Consider the following 25782-nt stretch of genomic DNA (forward strand, 5'->3'; position numbering starts at 1 on the left):
GAGACTTTTTTATCACAAAAAGCTATCAACCCACTTCCAGACACAGGTTTCTTAAGAAACAGACGCAAAATATTAAATGCTGTGCTCCATCTGCAGAAGTAGAATGAAGGAGCAAGCAGCACAACCTTACTGAAAGCTTTGACAAGTACTTTGAAGGCGAGTCTAAGAACATTTGTTATTTCCCTTGACTTGAAATCTTGCTTCAGCAGATCATATACTTTTTCTGTTACATTTCTGAACTTGTGAAATACCTGCATCTGTCTCTGGTAACTACTAGTGTTCTGCAATCAGAGGGGGGAAATCTAACATGGACAAACCCAAAAGCACCACTCATAATTACTTTTTGGAGGCTAGAGCTCTTAAAATAACCTAGAAACTCCCAGAGTTTTCTGACTACCTGGTAACACTCAGATTTTTAAACAATCAAAAGCTTTACTGTTTTGATTTACATGTTATTCTGTCTTTTCCAAAAATTTGTCCTACTTTCACAGGACATACTCAAAATTCTCCTTGGAAAGGGAATCATGTAATAAACAAGGGTCATCTTCAGCACTAAATTTTAAACTTTTGTCCTATACTTCCATTTTCTGGTCTTAATTTAAAAACACACTTGGCAGATTTACACATCTATCTCCAGTGCCAAACAAATAAATATAAGCCCTTCCTGCAATTTTATCAGTTCTTTCATAACTTGATTGTCAGAGAAAGAAGTTCAAAAAGCAGAAACTTTACAAGAATTGCTGGTGTTAGCAAAACATTGGGAGCTTTTCCATCAGCGTTTGAAGGCATTTCATTTCTGGGCCGTTATCTGACTTCCGACAGAAGTCCCACCGGTGTCCCAAGTCCCTCCTGTGCCGCGTACAGCTGTGTCACCGCGCTCCAGGGATGTGAACTGACGGAGAAACCGCCGCTCAAACCGCAAAGCCAGCAGAAAGCCGGGATCTTGCACAATCCCCAGCGCCTGCCGCTCCCAAGGCAGCCGCCCCCAGCCCCCGCCCAGGAGCCGCTCACGAGGAGAGCCCCGCGGGCAGCGCCGGGACTGCGGAGCCTCAGCACTCTTGGCTCGCTCGGCGGAGCTGCGCCCCGCCCGCGCCGCTCCGCGATGCCGGTGGGTGAGGGGAGGGTGGGCGGCAGCGCGGCAGGGCCTGCGCCGCCGGCGGCTGACGGGGCTTCTCCTTTCAGACCTTCCTGAAGTGGCTGCTGGGGATCTTGGGGGTCGCCGTCGTTGTCGTGGTCATCACCGTGCCCCTGGTGCTGCTCACCCGCAGTAAGTGTGCGGTGCGGCCGCGAGGGGAGGGCGGCGGGGGGCTCGCTGCGGCCGCCAGCGCTCGGCGCATCCACGGCAGCGGGGGAAAGTTCTGTGCAAAGTTTGTGCCTCAGGGAACTGGGTCCGCAGAGCTGGAGCTGCTGGGTCCTGGAAACTGGAAGGTACGAGCGTCTCACCAGGGAGGGTGGGGGGCACGGGAACAATTTTAAAATCTCCTGGTTTTCCTGTATGCGCTGGTAATAGTTAGAAACATTGTCATTTTCAGCATTCTGTTCTTATTGTGGCCAAAGGCTCTCGAACAAGCAGTAAAATGCCAATTACTCATTTTTCTAGGGTGTATTGAAGAGGTAAGATTATATTCTCTCTCGTTTGCTTTGTTTCCACAACTTTTGTTAATGCCTTTGAGTGAAATTATATAAACAGTACAGTTTCAGAGGTCAGAAAACTAGAGAAAGATTTGGAATGTGGTTTTGGACTCTGACCAGTTAGCACTTTCCAGGTTGCCCTTGTAGCTCTGGATGTTAATGTGAAACATCATTAAATCCTGATCAAGCAATGCATTGCTTTCAGCTGATTGGACAGAGCTGCTCTCTTTTTTTGTTCTTACGATTAACAGCTGAGCAGTCATGGTATGTATAATCAGCACTGCAAACTCTAAGGGAGTGTTTTCTGGACTAGACCTAGGTCTGAAAGGTGCACCCCAAAAAGACTGAAGATGTGTATGCTGATCTTGACGATGTGTTCAGAAATTGCTTATGTGCACACAAAGTTCTGGGGGTTTTGTCGTGTCAGGTCAAGGGGCGGAGCTTGTGTCATTGGTGCTCATGTGTTATAATTTATATTTAACTGTTTTGCAGTTTAGCTCTATTAATATTAATATCATAATCATTCAAAACTAGATTTTCAAAGTCCAGATATCTGAGTTACATACCTTGTAGGCTAAAACTTCCATCTGTGGATGCTGAGTATTTTCTCTTATTTTTGGGCAGCTTTTTGCCACTTATCTCAAAAAAGCAGATTTTTGAGGTGACAAGAAATACTCTGAATTTCACAAGTGGGGAAGAGCAAGAGAAAGGGTCTTGATAACTTATCAGATGGATGTGTGTAGGCATAACACCTAGTGAAAGAATTCAGTATGCAGGCCTGAACTCTGCTGAAGAGTTGGTACTTGTCTATCTTGATGCCAATGCCATGTCTTACTGTAAATAAAGTGGGTTTTCTTCTTTCATAAATGTAGCATAGGAATTCTTTTGCTCTAGAAGTGGCTGCAATTCAAGATCAGTCATTCAGTTACATAGTAAATTCATGTAACTTCAAAGAAGCATTTCTGTTCTATGATACACAGAACACCACCATGCTGTCAGCCTTGGCTTGCGTCCTTTCAGTTGTAAAAGAGTAGAACAGTGTGTCAGACTTTTTACTATTGGTTCAAATTAAGGCATAGGAAATTACCTAGCACACCCAGGTAGTTCAGTAGGTCCCTCTGGGTAAAATAAGGATTGAGATGGAGTGATCCCAGTTCAAAAACTTGAATTCCCGTCTCTTCACAAATCAGGCCAGCAGTAACATCTGAACAGCTGTGACCATTGTAATTTGGGAACTGCAGAATTCTTTTGGATTTTTGACTGAAGGGTGCTAAACAGATGTTTACTGTAGCTGAGAGTGTACAGGTGGTGTATTCATAAAGTAGTAATTTATAAGAGCACTTACTCACTGAGAGTTTGATTCTATGGCTTTTATGAGCAGCCACAGGACACGTGAGTCAGCTGGGGATGTCTCTTGGGCCATAGAGGTGACTGACTACAAAATGAAAGTGGCAAAATTGCTTCGGGAAGGAGCAGCTCACATAACTATGACCATGTGAAATCAAAGTCTGCTCTAATAAGAGTCCTTGTAATTGCAGTCAAATAGTTTATATTTCATCCCAATGGTTCAAGCATTGTACAGGGAGTCAATATGACGATTATTGATACAAACAGAGAATTTTGAGTTTGGATTTCTTTCCTTTGATCTGCAGCTGTTTTCCCCGCCCTGCTTCTCAATGTACTTTCCTTTCATAAGCTTAGTAGTTATGCAGCACATAATTAGTTTGATAAATGGTTTCCAATGCTGTGAAAGGTTATGAAATTTTGCCACTCTGGCAGAGTTCTGGCTTGTTGGCTGTCCTGTAGGCCTGGCAAGGGGAACTTCTGCTTCTTCACTTGCAGACACTTAGCATGGACAAACAGTGCAGACTTAAATTTGAAGAGTTGTTCCCTAATTTGGGATGCAGCCCTTTGCCATTTACCTTGAGGGTGTGCTGCCAGAACTCTGTACAAAATTTTATATGTTTCATTTAGACCCACTGTCTATTTTGACACCTCATTTTATATTTAATAACCATATGGGGATACTTGCATCAAACAGTTTAATTTCAAAACAGCCTTGGGGCTTGTATTTGAAGTCTGTTGATTAAAGCATTGTTGTGCTTTGAGGAGCTATCCAACAGGTGACTACAGTAAAAAGTTGTTACCCTTAAAGCATGAGAATTTTATAAAAATATTGTGGTCTGCCTCTTCATGATTCCCCAATTTGCTTACACTTCTCAAGTTGTTTTTTTTTCTTCTCTAACCTTCCATGCAAAAGGCAGATTGATGTCTGTATGTGCCTTTGCCACTTCTCTAACTGCATTTCTTGTTACAGCTGGGCAAGAAGGCCAGGAGTGGGAGGATTAGCAGCCACTGCTGAGGGCAGGAAGGAGACAGTGCAGTATTTACTATTATTCTGCTGCCATGTGCAAGTCATAGACAGCCTTAGAGGGTCCCATACAACTGTCTGTCCACAAACCAGGTTTCTTCACCCAAAGGTTTAATTCTCCAAGGGTGAGAAATATTCACTGAATGAGAAGGATCATCACCATCACAATTAGATGATACTATGCATGTGCTTGTGTGGTCTTTTGATAGTATTGTGCCTAGAAGAGGCTGGAAGAGCACAGCAGGTCCTGGGGAGGTGCCTTAAGGTGCCTGAGTGTTCTTTGTGAGTCTGAAAAGACAGGGAATGGAAATGTTTTCCTTCTACATGTCCTTGACTTCTGTAACTGTCATTTAACTCAGTTATCTACCCTAATTCAAATGTTGTGTAATATAATATAAAACACCATTATCAACAGTGGATTGCTATCTGTAGAACAATTCTGCTATTCTTATTTCCTTGCTTTGCATGGGATGGGGTAAATTTGAGAGGGATTCCAGAGCTATTGATTACCAAGTTAATGATTAAATCCTTCCAGGGAAGTCTCTACAGCCCCATGGATGGGCTCTTGGATGAACTGCTGCAGGAGGTGCCACAGTGCTCACTCATTGTTATGGTCTCTCCTGAATGTCCTGTATCAGCTCCTGGGTATTGGATAGAATTCTGGATGAAGTGAACCTTTGGCCCAAGCCAGAAAAGTAGTTTTTACCTATTTTTTGTCTGGAAATCTATTTCAGTGCTTTAACTGTGACATAGGCAGTAACTGGAGTGTACAGGAAGGGGGAAGAGTTAGAGTACTCTTTTACACATGTTGGAAGAGAAATGGGAAACAGCAGGTTTGGGAACACTATCCTGAAATATCTCTTCTTTTTTCTCTTACCATTGAATCAGCCAGGATTCCCTTGCATCTCTCCTGCTGCTCCTAAATTACATGCTTTAATTGCTGATCATTCTTACTCTTGTTCTGCTGTCATTTTAAAATGGCAATAACCATTCACCTTTTCTGATTTTTATTATTTCTCTATCCCTTTCTCATTATTACTGAACATCATCCTTGCACTCATAATTTCTTTTTTGTGGTTTTTTCCAGTCTCTCTTGGTAGTGGTAAACATACAGTAAAGCTTCCAGTATTATTCCTTTTAGTTTTCCATGGTTTAAAGTCAGTTAATTTCTTGTGCTTTTTTTTTGTTTGTTTGTTTTAATTACCTGTGGAAATTAGTAAAATGCACCTTGACATTGGGGAGTAATAAATACATGTACCAAAAGTAATTTGTCAACATGGTTCAGTTTTGTAATGGTGGTATGTCATACCATAAACCTTACACAATAGTTAACTTCCTGTTTGCTTTCCACCTGTCCTGGTTTTGTCTGCGAGTCAGGTAATTTTCTCCTGGTAGCTGGTACAGTGGTCTGTTCTGGATTCAGTATGAGAATAATCTTGATAACACACTCATGTTTTGGTTGTTGCTAAGTAGCTCCTTCTCTTAAGTCATGGACACCAGTTTCTCAGGCTCTGCCAGAAAAGATGTGGACAAGGAGCTGGGAGGGAGCATGGCCAGGACAGCTGACCTGATCTGACCAAAGGAATATTTCATAACATGGAATGTCATGCTCTATAAACAGGGGGGTTGGCTGTGAGGTGCCAATGACAGGCTGGACATTGGGCAGTGGGCAGTGAGCAAATGTATTTTGCATCACCTGTCTTTCTAGGGTTTTATTCCTCTCGCTCTCCTTTTCATTACAATTATTATTACTACTAGGAGTATTATATTTAGTTTTATTTCAATCATTAAACTGTTCTTATCTCAGCCTATGGGTTTATCTTTTCCTGATTGTCGTCCCCATCTCCACTGAGAGAGGAAGGGAGTGGCTGAGTGGTACTTAGTTGCCAGCTGAGGTTAAACAATGTCAAACCTCACACCTACAGAAACAACTCAATTTTTCTCTTAAGAGAGGGTAGCATATTAATAGGAAATTACAAATTTCAAACAGAATTATTTATCAACTTTTTATGAGTACTACTTACATAAAAAGTTAAGAGCCTTCTTTGCAGAAGGACTTCCTTATGGTTTTACTGTTGTTACAGGGGTATTATGATGTAATTATTTCCAGTATATTATTATGACAGTGCAAATATGTATGTACTGCCAGGAGTAAGATCAGGGTAGAGATGAATCATTGAATCATTAATATTGGGAAAAACCTCCAAGATCATCAAGTCCAACCTTTGATTGAACACCACTTTATCAACTAAACCACAGCACATCAAGCTATCTCTTGAACATTTGCAGGGATGGTGATTCCACCACTTTCCTGGGCATTCCTTTCCAATGCTTAACCACCCTTTCAGTAAAAAAAGTTCTTCCTGATGTCCAACCTGAACCTTCTCTGGCACAGCTTTAAGCTATTTCCTCTTGTCCAGTCACTATATGCCTGGGAGAAGAGCCCAACCCCCACCTGGGTACAGCCTCCTCTCAGGTAGTTGTAGAGAGCGATTCCCCCATGCCTCCTCCTCTCCAGGCTGAGCACCCCCAGCTCCCTTAGCCACTCCTCATAGGACCTGTGCTTCTCTAGACACATTCCAACACCTCCATGTCTGTCTTGAACTGAGGGGCCCAGAACTGGACACAGTACTCAAGGTGTGGCCTCGCCAGTGCCCTGTACAGGTGTCAGTCAGTGCCCTGGTCCCGCTGCCCATACTATTGCTAATCTAGGCCAGGATCCCACTGGCCTTCTTGGCCACCTGGGCACGCACTAGCTCAGGTTCAGCCTGGTGTTGGCCAGCACCCCCAGGTCCTCTTCCACTGGGCCACTTTCCAGCCATTCTGCCCCAGCCTGTGGCGCTGCCTGGGTTGTTGTAACCCAAGTGTAGGACCCAGCACTTGCTGAACCTCCGGCAGTTGGCCTCGGCCCATCGATCCAGCCTGTCCAGATCCCTCTGCGGAGCCCTCCTGCCTTACAGAAGAGCAACACTCCTGCCCAACTTGGTGTCATCTGCGGACTTAATGAGGATACACTCAATCCCCTCCTCCAAAGCATTGATAAGGATTATTAAACAGAACTGGTCCCAGTGCTGAGCATTGGAAGCCAGTCATTTGGAGTTTAGAAAAATAAGTCTGTATGTGGAATTGTCGAAAAAGAAGAACAAGAAAATTCAGTCTTTGCAGCCTCTCTGAGGAACCTAAGAGTGAAAGAAGCAGTTTTGCTAAAATATGAACCTCCACTGTCCTGTATAAAATCTTTGAAGCCAATAAAATGCACTTAAATGTCAACAATTACTTTATTTTGTCAAAATAAACCTCTTTGACCCTTCTTTTCAAATGGAATCAGAACGAGAAGAAACAAAATTTGGAATTCAATGTGTGTTGAGTATCTTTGGTCAGTGGCACAATGTGGACAAGTAAGAATATACTGGTAATGGCCTACCTTGTAGATTAAGAAAATGCTTCAACTAGAACTTCTATGACTGTACCCTTACAGCTTGGCGCGTGTTTTCATATTCAGATACTATGTGGAAGGTGTTGACAGAAAATGAAATTTTAATTTTATACATAGCCAACAAATCTTAATAGTGGCCTGATTTTTAGTAATGAGACCTTAGCAAAATATGTATGTCACCAGGCAGAAAAACATTCATCAGTTTGGAAAAATCCCTAAACCTGTTCATCAGCCACCTGTCTTAAATTGCTTCTTCTTTTCCAAGAGAGAGTTTTGTTGCTTTCGAAGCCACTCTGATTGAAAATGACACTTTCTCGATTAGGAAGAAGTCATATTCCCAACTAGACAACTGTGTATGAATATTAAATACCCACTTGTTCATAATCCATCAAATTAAATATTCAGCTAAATAAATAACCTGAGAAATTAATATTCTCACAGAAACTTCAAGAGCAATAAATCCAGCCTAGTAATTTTTTTAGAGTCACCTTTTCAGATGGAATTGAGCAAGCATTTTTTTAACCTTTTCTGAGCATTTTAGACTAAAATCATTGTATGTTATGTCTCTTGTCTTTTATTGCAGTGGTAGTTGTACAGTCTGTGCTGTATATATACAGTTTTCTTATTGTTTGGAAATAAGAGTAAAGCTGTAATAGCTGACCTAAATGTCTTCCTGTGATGTTTCAGATGTCACATGCATCCAACCTGCAGAAAGACAACCTGCAAAAGCTATTGTGAGGTGTTTTTCTGTGTGTGCCCCCAAGGACTTTGCTCCCTTTTTCTTCTTCAGCATAGTGAAAGAGGAGGTAGTCTGTTTAAAAAGTATCTGAAAGACTGCGGCTCTCAGAATTGATAGGGGCAGGTTAGTATCTTGGTTGACCAGTCACCACGTCTGTACTTGAGTGTTTTTATGAGTTGCTTTTATTCTATTCTTTTGGTTTAGCCAGCTGAAATTAAAATTCCTTCCCTTCTGGACCCTGTAGGTAGAAGGGTAGATGCAGATAGATGAAGGTAGATTTTAGGTTTCCATTAAAAGAAAAAAGGCAGGGAGGATGCAGGGGGAGAATTGCACACCTGAATTTAAAATCTGTAGTCTTTGTTTTCAGATGAAAACGCAAACACTCACAGACTGAGTTGTTGTTGTTGTTGTTACCACTTTTCATACTTTGGAAAAAGTAGCTTGTGCACTGCAGGCAGTAGGAAAGAAATACTTTACGTAAAAGCTGACTGCAGTGTGCTGAAGCTGATGACCAAACTCAGTAGCTTAACTGGATTCAAAGTTTCACTTGGTGTTTTCAGACTAACCCAGTTACTTGGCTTTAATTTTCCAGTCAAAATTGTAATGCTAAAATAAACTTTAGGATACCTTGGTGAACAAAAAAGCAAAAGAGGGATAAATATGCAATCAATTATTTCATCATAATCTTATCAGGAAGTGTTTGTTATTTAATTAATTAATTTTTTATTAGACCTTCCCTGAATATTTCATTGCTTTTCAGATTTTGAGGGTTTTTTTTATTTGAGGCATTTCTGAAATTTGAGTTTAAGGGTAAGTAAATTATTCACAATTGCAACTATTAGCAGCTGGGGCTCTGCAGTGAACTTCCCAGAGTGAGCATGGGGAGAAAGACACTAAGATCACTTCTTTTCAGCTTTTGAGGAGTACATGTTTGCTGAGGTAAGAGAGCCAGAGGTCTTCTGGTCATTCTAGTCACTGTCAAAAAGGTATTTTCACTTCCATGAATTTATTGAGTGATCTCACTGACACTCCTTGATTTTATGCTTGCTGAATTTACCTTGCAATAAAGTTTTATTGCCTTCCCACTGCTACTACTTTAGAGATGGCTAGCTAAAACACTTTAATAACCAGCAACAAAAACCCGCTTAGTAGCCAGGTTAAGAAGCTGGGGTGGAACAATTTGCAGCAACATCCAAATCTCTCTTCTGTCTGTTTCTTTCAGAAGAGACCTCTTCAGGAAAAACGTACACTCTACAGAATTACTTGAACAATGACTATAAGTACAAAACACATAATTTGGAGTGGATTTCAGGTAATTCATTTTTACATACAACTTGAAAGTCAGGAAAATGTACTACCTTCAGCAGTGTACTACCTTTGGTCAACTCATGCTGAGGTAACTACTGTATTCTGAAAAAAAAGTCAAATTATTTAATAGTACCATGATAGAACAGTACGTAGCTTCAGAGAGTTGATTCCTTGTTTCCCTTAGAAACATGGTCACGTTCATAGCAAGCTGTATTCTCCTACTGCCAAGAGAGCACTTCTGTGCTTTTGGGTAGAAGCATGTTACCCTCTGAGGTGTGTCAGCTTCCCATGCATTGGGCTGCCAGGGAAAAGGGAGATACAGGCTGCTTTTCCTTTTGGGTATGCCCAGTGCCCCAAGGAAAAGAGATGCTTGAAGGTGGATGCTGTGATCCCCAGGACTACATTTTGTGAACATTCTTGTGCTATAAGCATCCTGTCATTATAGAACTGGGAAACACAACATTGACCAGATTTCTGAATTTTATTTCCTGCTTAAAAACATAAAGGGAAAACAGAAGTAAGTGATGAGCATTTTACTTTTTATTGACATCTCTCTTGTGCTTTTAGGAAATCAGTATCTTCACAAAACAGATAATGGGGACATCCTACGTGTCAATGCTGACAACGGAACATCCTCAGTAATCCTGGCAAATACAACATTAGTATGTTGACTTATATGTAATATATGCAGACATTGGGAAAGGTATTGAATTTCATATTTTTGTTCTGCGTAATCTTTGGAATCAGTGCTTAATGTGTTTCTTTTGCCCTTCCTTTGTTGACAGGCTAAGTACCAGGCAAGCACAGTTATATTGTCTCCTGACCAAAAGTTTGCTCTTCTTCAATACAGCTATACAAAGGTACAAGGGCACTTTACATCTGAGGTTGAAACTGGGAAAAAAGGTTTGGGAACATGTGAGAGGCTGAGAGAATGTGAGGGAAATGCAGGAGGATGGATGAATGCAATGGATGTCTGTAAGGGAACAGTCAAGTTGAGCAGGCAGGAGGAGAAGAAACTGATATTATCTGTGAGCTTGGCAGAAGAGACTTGACTGCCTGAGGAAAAAAAGGCATCTGGATAAAATGTGGATGGAGTTATCACAAGGAGAACAAGGCTGGATGGTTTATCTGGGAAGACAGTCTAGGAGAGTAGATAGGCATGGCTGTCCCAGGAGTTGTGTGGGTAAGGAGAAGTGATGAGTAGATATGCTGGTATACATCTGCTTGTATGTGTATGCTATATATGTGTGATTGTTACATTGTGATGGTAGGAGGTAAGAGTTTAAAACTGAGGTGAATTAAAAGCTGCATGTGCTTAGAAGAAGGCTTGTGCTTGGAGTGGGCTTGTGTGTCCCTGTTCCCTCCTGTCAGCGAGCACAAGAAAAGCCTGCAGCAGAATGCCTCATCCTGGCATGGTGTTGAACCGTGCAACAAAGGTTAACCCACATTTATGCCAGGTGGCATGAAAACCTGGCTCTGTGTGCCAGTTGAGAAGCCTGAAGGAGGTGATCATTTGCTCTGCAGTTTGTGCACTGAGAAACCAGTAACTTTGTTGTTCTTTCCTTTTTTTTTCTAGAGAGCTGCCTCTTTTGTTTGTAAAAGTTCAGTGCTGACTTGTGCAGTGTACAAATAACTTGAGCACTGTGTCACTGAGCACTGTCCACATGTCCTGGCCTTGAAGTCCCAGTGTCTTGCACTGTGCCAGACACAGTCTGTGCACTCAATCATCAATTTTTTTCAGTTTAGCTTTCGTTCTGGGTCCTACTAAGCCAGTTACCTTTTGTCTTTCTGAATTGTTCAGAATTATTTGGCTTTTCACTGCATCATTAAGAGGTCACAAAATGCCTTATATTTTACCAGTCACCCTACACATCCCCTCTACTTGTAATTTATTGCTCTGTAGTATTTTAGTAGTTGCATTCATAAGAGTTAATTTTGTTTTACTGCTGAAGAAAGATCTTTTAACCTTTATATAAGTGTGATTGAAAGTTCTGTTATTATTAATCTTTATTGCAAAGAAACAGAGTAACAAAATGAATCATGAGGATGTAGACACTTGTTATGTAATAGCCATCTGGCTGTGTAGTACTAAGTTGTTGGTTTATATCTTCATACAATTATCCAAGAACCCTCATAGAAGGTAGCATTATTGCAACATGTCAATGCTGTGGGCTACATCAAACCTCTCCAGCCCCACAGAGTGAACATGTTTAAATGTGTCTGCATTATCATCATCATCTTTCTCTCACTTAAGTGCCCACAGAGCAATACAGATTTCAAGAGGCAGATTTCTCAGAGAAGGGTTTCATTTCTGTGACAGTATGAACAGGAATAGGTCACCCTGGTACTGGAGGAACTGCTACAGACATACAGCTGGGACCTGTGAGAACTACTGTAAAATAAGACACCAAGTTAAATAATACAACATGAAAAATGAGACAGAAAACAGCAAATGAGCCAGTAAAGCACAAGGATATGGATTAACTGCATACTGATGATATTCTGCCATGTAGCTACAAGGATTTCTGAAAATCTGCAGCATCTCTGGCATCTGTATCTCTGTCCTTAATCAGTCAATGGCCTCTGTCATAGTATTTGTGATGACTCCAGAGGAAAATTATTTAGCCTTTCCTTAAAGCTGGTTAGAGATCTGTTACCCTTGTATGTTCATTGTGTTCTATCTTAAGAAAAATCATGAGGAGGGTTTTAGGGGTAATTCAAACTGCAAGAGATAGGAAACCTGGTGAAATTTATTTTCTTTGTATTAAAATAATTCTTTTGCAGTTGTGGAGGCATTCCTTTACAGCTTCATACCACATCTATAATTTCAGTAACAGGTCAGTAATCTTTGCACATAAGATGTAGTTTTAACATTCTTTTGCAATGAAATGTCATTTCACTGATTTCTTTTGACTGCGTTTTGTTTTTGTTTTTCCAGTTCTATCTTAGATGACGGACTGCTACCTAATGATACACAGTATATCTCCTGGTCACCTGTTGGTCATAAACTGGTTAGTAAAGATAAGTGAAACTTACATAAACAGTCATTTTCATACACGTGACATGGAACCTCACGTTTTCTGTACCCTTGAGGTTTTGGGACTTTCCTACTGCTAGGTAAAGCAGCTGAACTAGTTTCAAAATTGACTACTGTTGCTGGAAAGACTCCAAAGTCCCTCTGTGTGTTTTGTTTTGTTCTTTAATGAAAATGCATTCCTGAAAGTAACTAGTGGCCCCAGTAGTCATGAAGTGCACAAATATGCAGGAACTTCATGTTTTTACAGTTGCAGACAGTAGCTCATCCCTGTCAAAGGCAGCAGCATTACAATTGTCTATTTAATCATCACAGTGATTTTTATCTCCTAATTACACAATAATCAATGAAGTTCTACTTGATGGATGCATGTAATGGGATTAGAGGATTAAAATCTGTTTTGTACTCATTCCCAGTGTTGTCTTCTTCCTCCTCTCCCCTTCAATCCATGCCAGTGGTGACAAAAGCATTTGCAAGGCTTCTGCCTTCCCTGTGGTGCATGTCAGACTGTCACAGGAGAGTGTGGTGTTTATTTATTATTACTGCTTGTAGCATGTAAATTATAAAGACCAATCACAGAAGGAAAGGAAGTTGAAAAGAGCTTTCTGCATCTCAGAGCAAAGCTCTGGAATAAAACTGTCTTGTTCAGTCATTGGAGATGAAAACCAGGGGTGATTAGAGAGGTAGGTAGGTGCAAAAAGTAGAGTTCTGTGTGCTACTGAAGAAACATACCATCTTTGCACATCTATTGGCAGCACTGAGATCCCAGTGAATTTTTTACCAAAGCCCTGATAGTTTTCTTTGAAAGGCAAATTAGTGGAAGACAACTCCTGATGAAGGAAAGGAAGCTTGTATTTGGCAGAAAATGAATTGCAAGATTTTCAAAACTTGATCCACTAGTCATTTCATAGTTGATTTGGTTTTTTGCATCTAGGCCTGAAGTTAGGTCGCTACTGCTGATCTGTATTAGTATTTGTATTAGTAGTTCCAAGTTTGTTAAGTATCAATGTTGTTTGGTGATACACAACTTTTAAAGATGGTTTTTGTCGTCTCATGTAAATTGCCCAGTAGATGAAATAAGGAAAGAAAGTTGGATTTACTTTAATAGTAATTGTTATCACAATCATGTTTTGCAGGCATATGTTTGGAATAATAATGTTTATGTAAAAGCTTCACCAATAGCAGAACCTGTGCAAATCACTCAAAATGGAGAAGAAAATAAAATTTTCAATGGAATACCAGATTGGGTTTATGAAGGTAACTACATCAAGCAGGTTTTACTTTCCACTATGGTGTAAAAACTGTGGTTTATTGTAATTATTATTCATTCCTTACCATTGAAAAATTCAAACTAATCAAAGACTGCATTTTAAAAGAAGTGTGCATCCTTATCTGAGCTTAATACCTGGCTAATATGAGGATCTAAGAATGGAAATGAGTTTGCCTAGCTTGCATTGCATCACTGGAAATCTTAGTGTGAATTAGCTTCACATGATAGATTATAAACATTGATCTAATGTCTCATTTCAGAACCCCAACAAACAGTGTGCAGTTTAGTATCTGAACTTCAATTAAAAAAAAAAATCCTATTAAAAACTAATGAGAACAGCATCCAGGATAGGGTCAACTTATCAATTATAACTTTAATACATTTGCATCTCTTTCAGAGGAAATGTTTGGCACGCATTCTGCTCTGTGGTGGTCTCCAAATGGCAATTTTTTGGCATATGCAGCCTTTAATGATACAGAAGTTCCTGTTATAGAGTATTCCTTTTATTCTGAGGACACCTTGCAGTATCCAAAGACCATTAAAATCCCATATCCCAAGGTCTGTGTTATTTATTAAACATGTTTGTTCTGTAGTTTCATTAAGAGAGTAGTCTCATTTAATCAGTTCCTGCTAATGAAAATATTGTCTGTCTCTCCTCAACAGCTTGCTGTGATTACTCTTTCTGAAGTCAACAGCATCTGGCAATGTTAAAGTATTTTATTATCTCCAGGGAAAAGAAAAAAGAGAAAAAAAAGTATGATTTAAGCTTTTGTTGTTTCACCATAAAATTTGGAGGTAGTGAGTAGATGTTGAGATTAAAAAGTTCTCACAGAGTTAAGTTGGTACAAAGTATTAGGCAGATGTACATTAGGTTAGGGTTGTGCATGGTATTGATAATGGAATCTTCTTCAGCTGATCTAGCATTTTCAGTTTCCTGCATTGAGAGGAAAAGGAGGAATCTGCTGAAGGAGCTTCTTTGCCCACACCTAAAGCTCTTCCAATTTTAGTTGTGAGAGCGAAACGTTTAGTGCAAGGAGCTCCTTCTCCTTCCCCCTCCTCTCCACGTGACTTTATGCTCACTGCTCATGGCACAGTTGGCCCTGGGCTGAATGGGGTGAGAGTCAGAGTGCAGAGTGCCCCAACGGGTTCCTTCATGCACTAACATGGGGAGGGTTTCATGTTTAATACAAGACTTACCTGTGTGAAGTTATTTGACCTTATACGAGATTTTTATTTATCTGAGCAATGCACTTAAGACATAAAGCAAGTACAAATTACACTTAGAGTACAACAGTTGCACTACCCTGCTGAGAGTCAATACAAACATGTTTTCATAGCTGGCCTCCATAATACGCTCATTCCATTGCTGGGAAGGAATAGATGGGTTGAAATCAGCTCAACCCCATCACTTTTACTTCTTTCTGTTCACCCCTGGGTTGTTATACTCTCTGTTGGCTTAAGGCATCAATGTATATCCCCCACCCTGCCCCAATCCATGATGGTGTGGTCATCCCAGGGGGATATTTTCACTCTTGATTAACGGGGCAGGACAGCTGATACATCCAGCTTATTGCTCATCTGGTACGGCTGCCTGCTAGAAAAAGTGCCCTCAGTTTTCTGCCAAGCTCAGCTTTCTCTGCAGCAGCCACGACAGCCACTCCCTAGACTTCCCAAAGGTCCTGGAGCACATGGCCTTTGCCTGTGCCCTTGGAGCCTCCCTCAGAGGCGTCACTGACAGCTGCAGAAACTCTGTCCTGAGCATGGCCCCTGAGAAGAGACAAAGGTATAGAATGAATTGTCGATCTAAATTACACATTTTATTACAAACCCCTTTTGTTTGGAATATTGCTGACTTCTGGAGGTGGATCAAGTACAGCTACCTAACTGTTACCATGAGGACTTGGCTAGTTAACTACAAGAGAAGCAGCCCTTACTGACACAGCTCTTTTGCTGTCAGCAGCATTACATTAGAAATAGTGGAGTACATGTTGCAGTCACAGCTTTGACTGTGATATAGGCAGCTGTGATATGATTAGTTAATGTAAGGTGCTGCTTCCTGTGTGTTAGCAATGGATTTGATTCTTTGCTAGGTACCATGTGTGGCATGTAGGATGAGATCTGGTCAAATACAGCAAGCCCTGTGATTGTTTCTAAATATTGTAGTCTTTCTAATCTAGAAATGTATAACTAACACTTTTGTGTGAAAAATACAAAGGATAATTTATGTATCAATCTTAAAAACTGCTTTTAGGAACTTGTCTTTTCACATGTTTGCAGATCGCTGGTTTTACCTTTCTGTCTGTAGTAGCTTATTCATCTATAATTTCAAACACTTATTTCACCAAGAATATCCTCTCTTCAAAAGTACAATGAAAAATTTTATTTTTAGGCAGGAGCTACAAATCCAACTGTACGATTCTTTATTGTGGATACCAGATCGCTTCCACATTTCAGCCCTGTTGAAATTCCTCCACCCGCAGAAATAAAATCAAGGTGAGAAATTTTGGTTAAATATTTGATATTTGATTGTTTCTTTTGATGGGAGAGGAGGAGCTTTTATATGTGACCTCCCTGTATTCAGTGTATATGGCAGTTTTTCCCTGTAATGTGGCTCTGGTAGCAACAAGATTTACCAGAGAAAATCTGCACAGAGATTATCCTCCTAGTGATTATATATAGATGGCATATTCCATGTATGTTATATTCAGAATGTGACAAGTTCTTGGCTCATCACATTCAGTGGAGTCTAACTATGGTGAAGTCATTTCACAGTACAACTTTAATATGAGCAAGTTTTCGTATAATCAAATTATAATATATGTATTCCAATTCACTGGGGGGAAAAAAACCCAACAAAACAAAACCTTAATGGTAAGTGAAGATCTGATTTCATTGGAAGCAGACTCCTTGCTAAGGCAAGGTATCATGGTTGTCTTCAGATTTATACTTAAAATGTTTGTTTTCTTTGGGAAGATGGTGAAAATCAGCACCTCTCAGAGTAAATGGAAAATTGTATTCCTCAAAATGCCACTGGAAATGCACAACATGATATAAATGTATTTTGTAAAGAGCAGCTACATCAATTTAAAGTGCATGCACACAATTTGGTATCCCAGATCTTGGGTTTTGTTTTTTTCTTTATAACAGTATAGTGGAAATGTTTTAGAGGTTTGCACTTACAAACATGATGGGTATGAAAGCACAGGTTATACTGATCAACCAGAAAAAAACAAAGGTCTGTTAGCTTATGCATAAAACCAGCATTTTATACATGGGGGCCAAAAAGCTATAACTGGAAAATCAGTGCTGTTCCGTTTCAGTCCTCACCGCAGTGTAACATCCATGTGTTAACAGAGATGCAAGTTCTTATGAATATGTTGTTCTTTATCCTTCCCGTTGCAGTCACACTGCAATAGCTGCATGTTAGATAGCTGTCGTGCCTTGTTTTCCTCCAGAATTTCAGTGCTGCAGAATGAAAAGCCCTTTACATTGTGCTCGGTACTGATTAAGATCTCTGCTGTCTTAGAGCTACATTTTACCTTTCATTAACACCTTATGGGAGTTGGTGTGAGGAGAATAACCATCAGCTACCTTCCAGCCTCATACCTGTCTGGCTAACAGAGGTGTGAGTTAAATGGAGTTCATCCATTTTTAAATTAATTTAACACTCCAGTAGTCAGGATTAATACAAATATAAATCTTGAATGATGAGTTCAAGGATCAAAACTCACTCCTTCTCCCAGTGGCTGACCCAAATAATGGTCAAGTCTCACCATATGTGTCCTGCAAAAGTTGAGGTGGCCAGAATGAGTCCTGGGGAATTTTGCAACAGCAAAGGTACATGAGTAGGAAAAGGTGAGCAATGTGCAATGTTGCTGTTGGGTAGTTATTCTTCTGGAAGCACAAAGTATTGAATATTTACATTGTGTTTATATGTATACCACTGTGTGACAGGACAGGTTAGTTTTTGTGGTGGAAAATTCTATTTTTACTTCCATGGAGCTAAATTTTGAGCAAAACTAAGTTTGAGTTGGTGGCATACCTCACTCCACCTGCCTGGTTGGGGATGCCAAGGGGCATTGCCCCAGCAAATGTTTGCCTGTTACAGCACTATCCAGAGCTTGGATGAGCAGCAATTTTACCCCCGCATTTGAAGGGAGCACAGCACACTTGTGTTGCGAAGGAAGAGTTTTATTTGTCAAGAAAAACTGCCAGAATCTGGAATGGCAGTGCTTTGCCATATGATGGTACTTGAAACCTGACACTCTGCATGAATGACCAGCATGAAATCCATTCAGCGTTTAAACACTGGTTTTTGGCACCATGAGTACAGGGGGCTCCTGTTAGCCAACAGGAGGATGAAGGGAATGGATCCTTCTTGCCTGAAATGATCTGCCCCAAAATAAGCTGACTTCTGAATTGAGTGTTTGCAGAGTATCACTTTTCAGCAACAAATGAGGAAGGGCAGCGCAAAACTGCTGTACTTTGTACTTGAGTTAATTGCAGCTTAGTTAACCTTTTGTGCGCTGTTGAATACTGAAGGTGCATTCCCACTCTCACAGGGGAAAGATATTTATTATAATAGCTTGATAAATAATATTTTTTTTTATGATTTATAGTCACCAGGATCTCTCACTTTGAAGGAATAACAAATGTGGGAGTAATGCCCCTTTTACAAAACAAGGGAAACCACTATTATAGGTACATAAAGAGTGGCATTGTCCTTTTTCTTTTTTTTTCCAAACAAGCTCCTGCAGACTCAATGACAGTAGCAATTAAATGACCTGATGACTTCCCAGTCAAATATAAGTGCAAAAATAGACCTTTTCCAAACATGGTTTTGAAACTGTAATCTAGAAATAAATCTGAAAGTTTTTGGTAACCAGCTGACATATATTTTTAATCCATCCACACTAATTGTAGTGTTTCCCTCCCCAAACTGCAGTGATCACAAAGATACTCTCATCACAAAACTTCCCACACATTTTTGTTAACTAACTTTGGGGGAAAAGGGAACATGAACTTGGAACTAAGTCAAATGTGCAAATTATGGTTAAAAATGTATACTTGCCTTGGAGGGGAAGTTTGTTTTATTTTAGTTCATAAGGCTTTGAGGAGATAGGAGAGATCTAAAATAAGAAAAGACAGTACATCTAACAGATCGTTATGGTAAACAAAGCCACTAAATTTTATGTGGTGCATTTTAAAAATTATTATACAGGAATATTCATGAAAATGATGGTTTTTTTCAGATACTTCATTCTTCATGTCAGCAGGGTGGTATTCTGAAGATGAAAGTAAATATTCAAATAGTAATATCTGGTTTTGGTATGATCTCTCCCTCCATTGTAACTAATGGAAAGAAGTACTAAATTGAGCAAAAGTATGTATCACTCAGAAAATAATTACAAGCAACCAACTTCAGGCAGCTAAGGATAAAATTCCTAAATCTAAGGCACATATAACTTAATATTCAGAAGAATTTCCTCTAGATGCACACAGTACAAGATTTATGAACAGTCTGGAGTAACTATTATTTTATGCATCAGAGAATAGCTGTTAAAATTTAATTGCAGTCTTTCTGGAAGTGGGTTTGTATAAGCCATCTAATTCTTTATTGTATCTCTGAAAATAACCAAGGCATCTACTAGCAGCAAAAACGATGAAAAAATGGCTCAATTACATTTGCATCATTGTTTATTGTTGAAGAGTAGATTCAAATGAAAATAGCCAGATGAGTCTCATTCAGTGAATTGCTGAATGCTATTGTATGGTATGCTATTATAGAGAGGATTTTAAATATCTTATGTTGTTGCTGTTTTCAGGGATCATTATTTGAGTGTTGTAACATGGGTGACAGATGAAAGGATTTGTCTGCAGTGGCTCAGAAGAATTCAGAATTTTTCAGTCCTCACAGTCTGTGACTTTGAAAATGCTACTTGGTTATGTCCAACGGTAAGAAAAATTAGGTGGGACAGTTGCAATGGTAAATGAAACTAGAAAGGAGTAGAGTATATCTGTGTGTTTATCTTTGTAGAAATAAAGCCTGGTGTAAAATAAACATAATTGTTGTGGGATTGTTTGTTTTTTCATTCTTAGGAAAAACAACGTACTGAAGAAAGTACAACTGGCTGGATTGGCAGAGTGAGTGTTCAATTTCTAAAACTGCTACATGCTAAATAATTCTGATAATTATGAAAATTTCATATGAGCCTGTGGCATTTTGCAGTGCCTCTTACGTGTAGGTCCAATCCTCTTATTTGCTGCATCTTATGTGTACAGGGGAAAATGATCTCAAATGGACCACTATGTCACCCCGCCCTGGGGTTAAGCTTTATTTTTTGTTGGTAATGGGTTCTGAACTTCCAGGCTGGGCTGACAGTGCAGCATGGCTGGAGCTCTAATCATGCCCTCTGTGACCTGTTCATCTTGTTGACAGGACAAGAGGGAATAGCTTTAAATAGAAAGAGTAGGTCGAGATTAGGTGTTAGGAAGAATTTCTTCACTATGAGGATGGTGAGGCACTGGAACAGTTTGCCCAGAGAAGCTGTGGATGCCCCGTTCCTGGGAGAGTGTTCAAGACCAAGTTGGATGGGGCTTTGAGCACCCTGGTCTAGTGGAAGTTGTCCCTGACCATGGCAGGGGGGTTGGAACGAGATGAACTTCAAGGTCCCTTCCAACCCACATCATTTTGCGATTCTAGGATTTTATGTTCAGACCAAAAGCATAGCGCCCTTTCCGGATTCCTTTCTACTTCTGACCTGCTGCTTTGGTAGCAGTAGGTAGGGGGGAAATGCAAGTGCTCAGATTCAGAATTCTCTTTGTTCTGGGGAGTTGCCAGCTATGCTGGTTTACCTGCTTTCTAGTCTTCCTGCTACCTCCAGAAAGATCTAGGGAATAAAATGTATTAAGAAGTGTATTCTGTAAACTTTGAACCCTCTTGGAAGGAAGGCATAGAGGACAAATGTAATTTTTAGTGTATCAGGTTGCAACGAACCATTCCAGGTTTTAAATGGGGCTACGTACTTATTTATTTTCCCCCACATGAAATATCCATTGAAGAAAAGTGGGGACAAGATGCATGTAACTGGCCAGATTAAAATTTTCATGCACTTCTGCCAAACCAGCAGTTACTGTCTGGATGATGCTTTCCAAGCAGCCTCTCAGTCCTTTTGTACATGGTAGAGAGTAGGCACCTAATGAACTACACAGAAGATCTGGGGGAAGTGAAGCAGAGATGCAAAAGTTCAGATTTGGAGGGAGAAATGAGTTTCAGAGTTTTTGATGAGAACACAGAGTACACTTTCCACTCCCGCATTTTCCACACACTGATTATGCTTTAGTCACTAATTCACTTTTGAAGTCAAAAATGAAAGTTTAAAGAAATGCAAAAAGGGAGGCAACAGCAGGGATGAAATCATCCGCAGTATGAAGATGAGAGATCAACCCACCTGCTGTCAAATTTGATATGGAAAGGAAGGCCTTAACGCTGACACATTTTGCTTCTCTGCAGCAAAGGCTTCACAATTAGACAATGTGATGATCAAGCTGCAGACTTTGTAAACAGTTGTGCAAAATGAGAGGGCAAAATGCAAGTCTGTGCCACTAAACTAGGTTGTTGGTTTTTTGTTTCTTTTAAAGAGACAACCCACTTCTTAGGAGCTGTTGGAAGAAATGATAATCTCACTGTATGATTCTTGGATTTGAGAAATAGAGAGTAGAGAGGATTAAAGAGGGGATAGGATAGGTATATTTATTCCTGTTTTTAATTTTCACCTTCTTTGGAATGATAAAATGATATTTGACTGATAAGGAATATTTTTATATATCTGCAAGATGTATATGCACATACATATGTATTGATAAATTTAAGTAAGTTATATATGTGTGTAGTATACGGACATATAGTCCTCTCTTTGTATCTATAATGATTTTTATGGTTTTTGGAGGGGAGGGTTTTTTAGGTTTTTTGTTGGTGGTTTTGGTTTGTTGGTTTTTTTTCTAATAGAGATGAAATTATGTTTCAACTAAGAATGCTCAGCAAAGCCTGCATTGCTGTATAAGGCTTCCAGGTCATCAGCTGTTAGAGCTTGCCAGTTGAGTTAAAAGAAAGTCACACTTTGAAAATAAGGGAAAAGCTAGCAAAATATTTGCCAGATTAATTTTTGCAAAAATATTGCTTGGGAAGAAGGAGAGGTTATTTGGAGCACATGGTTAGGAAGACTTAATTTCTGTCATTGCTTTCTGAATGACTGGAGGCAAATCACTTCAGCTTTGTTTCACCATTTCAAAATGGGTATAACATCTCCGAGGCAGTTACATTGTGTCAGTTGCCTAATTAGCATTTAGATCCTTTGGGCATTTATCACAGAAAGTTTATTTCATTCAGCTCAATTTCATTCCTCTCTTTTTTTATACCATATGTAGCACATTCAAATGGCAGTCAATAAAAGAAATTGATTCACTTCTGTCACTCAATTGATAAATGGATAGTTCCTCCATGAAAATATTATTCCAGTTTGAGTTCTCTGTCATTCTGTAATCACCTACTTACTAGCAAAATTTCCTTGGAAAGCAGCTTGTGTTTTTTTGAATAGAGCAGGACATTTTTCACTCTTAAGCTAAAAAAAAAATTGAGTTAAAAGAATTTGTTCACAAATATGTGTTTTAAAATGGGAAATTCAAGAAAAACATGAATTTGCAAAGTTTACATTTTTATAGCTTACAGCTGCTTTGGACAGAATAAAACACTGCCTTTGAAAGTAGATGCACATACTGCTTGCTAAAATTGTAGAAAACGAAGATCACTGAAATTACTTCAAATTCAAGGGGGGTATGGGGGGCTGGATCACTACTGGGACTAATACTCAGGAAATTCTGCTGCTTAAGGAGCAGGAAAATAATTCAAGTGTGTTTATTTTAAGAGTGATGGTTACAGGTTCTACCTACTAAATCAGAAGGCAAAAATGTTTGCAGTACATTCATTGATGCCTTGTTTAAAGAATTGAGACTCCTGGTTAGAGATATTAAAACCTAAATTTATCGGTTTGGATCTGGAGTTTTGTTTTTTGCTTTAATAGACATCTCTCTTATGTTCAAGTTTCAGCCATCTGTCCCTCACTTTGCACCCGACAATGCTACCTACTACAAAGTCTTCAGCAACGCAGCAGGTTACAAGCACATCCATTACATAAATGGCTCACAGGTGAGGAATACAGTGTAGGACAGTCACTGCTGGCTTTTGTTTCTCCTGGTGACCAAGGAGCTTCATGTTCTTCTTTTTGCCTTGCCTTTTCCCCTGCTCCAGGCTCCAGTAGCTATTACATCAGGAAAATGGGAAGTAATCAGCATAGAAGCTGTAACCGATACATTTTTGTAAGTATTTGTAAATAAGGTACCACTTCCTATCATAAGGGCTGGTAAAAAGGGTCTAAACAAACAGGGAGAGAGAACAGGGAGAAGGTGTCATTTAACTCATTAAAAATCTGATTTAAACATGTAAGATAATTTTTTAAAATATTATACTGTAAATATTTTAATAAAACCAGTATGTTTTGCTTTTACAGGTACTACATTAGTAATGAAAAGGATGGAATGCCAGGAGGAAGAAATCTTTATAAGTAAGAAATTTTTTTCTGCAGTATGAGTAAACTCGTTTTTAATGTAAAAGAGAAAATTTAAGAAAAAGCATTGAAAATTTAAAGATTCTAATGTGGGATCTTTGTTAGGATATTTAATGAAAATCAGTGTAAGAGTATAAGCTGCAAAAATAACTGAAATATTTTTCTATAAATTCAGTTAATAAAGGGAAATTGCGAGAAGAAACATGCAATCCTCAAGGAAAAAAAACCTAAAAAAAATCCTCGTGCTTTTTTCCTATTACAATAATTTCAGTATTAATGGAACTCAAAAGTTGAAAGTCTGTTTTCACTAGTTTTGGAATCCGTTTCTAACACTTCTGAATTTTAACGTATTTCATTCGGCCATCTTATTTAAAAAGCATATATTGGTTTAGCACAGCTTAAAAAAAAGTAATCTCTGAGATGAAGCTGATTTACTTTGCAGAGTGCTCTTGGAAAGCAGTCCAACATTTACTAAATGTGTTAGCTGTAATCTGAATCAAGAAAGATGCCAGTATTATTCTGTGTCCTTCAGCAAAGACGCACAGTATTATCAGCTAAATTGTCTCGGTGAGTATATCCAGAATTAATTGACATAAACATGACTCACTGATTAGTTGGATGGTGAAGTTCACTTCGTCAGGATCTTGATATGTACTGTGTAACAATGATATGTGTTGATAACATTGGATAAATGTATTGGCAGTGGAAAAACATACTGCCTCCTAGGCTCAAAAGTACCTTGACAAAAATTACTAGGATAAGACTTGTTAGTTCTATCTGTCAGTGGACCTGAAAGAGCTGCAAAACACTCCTGTCCACTGTGCATCTCCTCGAGAGATGCATGGGGAGCTCTGCCTGCAGAAGGAATTTGGAGGCTCTGAAAGTGTGACAAGCAACAGACTGGGTAAAGAGCAGTGCTTTATGTATGAGAATAAAATTAAGATAGTGCTGGTCAAGAAACAAATCCAAGTAATTTAATCATAAGGTAAGCAGTGGGACTGTAGTCTGTCTCTGATCTGTAAGTGCTCCTGCTAGATAGTACAAGGGATAATTATTTAAAGGGTGGGAAAAATAAAATCGTCTCCAAAATTTCTTTAAATTGAAATGTGTGTTGCTTTTAACAAGCTAAGATCTTCCTTAATCCATGGGCTGGGAGGACAGACAGCAGAGAGGGAACTTTCTGTCACATTGTAAAAATGGTTGAAGACAGCTGCTGTGGTCTCTGTGACAAGGCTTCCTCATGGCCAAACCATTGTCCCACAACCAAGGCATAGACTTTGCTAAAGAGTGGAAATTCCAGTCTTCAGTACCTCACAGTCATGTGGTTCATCTCTGAGACAGTCTGAATATTTTTTGGGATCCTGTGGCTTGAATTTGGGCCCTGCTAACTTAAAATTCAGCTTGAGCAGACTGGAGGGAAACAAGTTCTGAGCTTTTATGATTCACCCGTTTCCAATTACTTTATGAGGGTTGCGTTTCAAGCCAGCATGCAAACATGAAGGTTTTGTGCCCTGTTAACAGGTCCTGGCCTGCCCATATCTACTCTGCACAGAAACATTGATGATCAAGGTATGGAATTGTCTTTAATTTACATTAAGCCAGAAAATTGCACTGTAAATTTATTCTAATTTCGTTCTCATTGCATAGTATAACTGCATAGTCAGTTACAAAGGGTAAATTTAATTTTAAATAATTACCAGAAGAATAAATTATATAGCTTGGCATATATTTATTCTGAGTTTATTTAATGTTATTTTACACTGGACTAGAAAACAGTAAGTTGTGTATGACTTATTTACTGGATGATTGTTCAGTTTTTCTGAAAGTGGATTTAGATGAAAAATGGGGAAAAAATAACTGAAGGAAAACTATATTGTAAACATTGACTCTGAGAGGAAAAACAAAAACTGCAATGTAAGTTGCCATCATCTTAGGTTTAATATTTAAAGTGATTCATAATTAAAGAGCAATGCATATGAAAAAAATGTGCTTAGTCTTTGAATCTTACTTACTCTGTTATTTAGTCCTCAGATACTTGGAAAATAACACCGAACTGGAAAATTCATTGAAAGATATTCAGATGCCTTCAAAAAAAATTGCCTCCCTTAGTATAGGTGGATACAGTAAGTTCAAAAACATCTTTTACCTTTCCCCCCTCCCCCTTTTCACCAAGTGATTCGAGATCTTCTGCTGAGGAGCATGACAGGACAGATGGGTGTAATGGGAACTCTTGCAGTTATTCAGAAAGTAGAGGCAAGACGATTTTTTTTTTTTTTGGACATTTCCAAACATTCTGGGTTATTTTCTGAAATCCCAAAATGTTCTTATCTAAAATATGCTTTTTTCCATAGTATGATATCTTTTCATGA

The 25782-nt window shown here is 39.3% G+C and overlaps 1 protein-coding gene across 10 annotated transcripts in view; it reads left to right on the plus strand.

Annotated features, from left to right (window-relative positions):
• Positions 1-533: 533 nt before the first annotated feature.
• DPP4 (dipeptidyl peptidase 4) overlaps positions 534-25782 on the plus strand; it is an 81425-nt gene continuing 56176 nt past the window's right edge. For 3 of the 10 annotated variants that reach the window (XM_069020812.1, XM_069020813.1, XM_069020814.1), the window contains exons 1-18: positions 553-1108; positions 1183-1267; positions 9401-9490; positions 10054-10148; positions 10272-10346; positions 12271-12323; positions 12425-12497; positions 13657-13777; positions 14188-14348; positions 16180-16283; positions 19616-19745; positions 19890-19934; positions 22891-22995; positions 23098-23165; positions 23357-23410; positions 23856-23980; positions 24935-24982; positions 25438-25536. In XM_069020812.1, coding sequence (XP_068876913.1) covers positions 1103-1108; positions 1183-1267; positions 9401-9490; positions 10054-10148; positions 10272-10346; positions 12271-12323; positions 12425-12497; positions 13657-13777; positions 14188-14348; positions 16180-16283; positions 19616-19745; positions 19890-19934; positions 22891-22995; positions 23098-23165; positions 23357-23410; positions 23856-23980; positions 24935-24982; positions 25438-25536 — 1537 coding nt within the window. In that variant the 5' untranslated portion in view covers positions 553-1102. Of the gene's footprint in view, positions 1109-1182; positions 1268-9400; positions 9491-10053; positions 10149-10271; positions 10347-12270; positions 12324-12424; positions 12498-13656; positions 13778-14187; positions 14349-16179; positions 16284-19615; positions 19746-19889; positions 19935-22890; positions 22996-23097; positions 23166-23356; positions 23411-23855; positions 23981-24934; positions 24983-25437; positions 25537-25782 lie in introns of all 10 variants that reach the window. The other 7 variants (XM_069020809.1, XM_069020808.1, XM_069020815.1 and 4 more) reach the window with 5 other exon arrangements.

Source organism: Aphelocoma coerulescens, chromosome 7 (genome assembly GCF_041296385.1).
Source record: "Aphelocoma coerulescens isolate FSJ_1873_10779 chromosome 7, UR_Acoe_1.0, whole genome shotgun sequence".
NCBI classification, from domain to species: domain Eukaryota; kingdom Metazoa; phylum Chordata; class Aves; order Passeriformes; family Corvidae; genus Aphelocoma; species Aphelocoma coerulescens.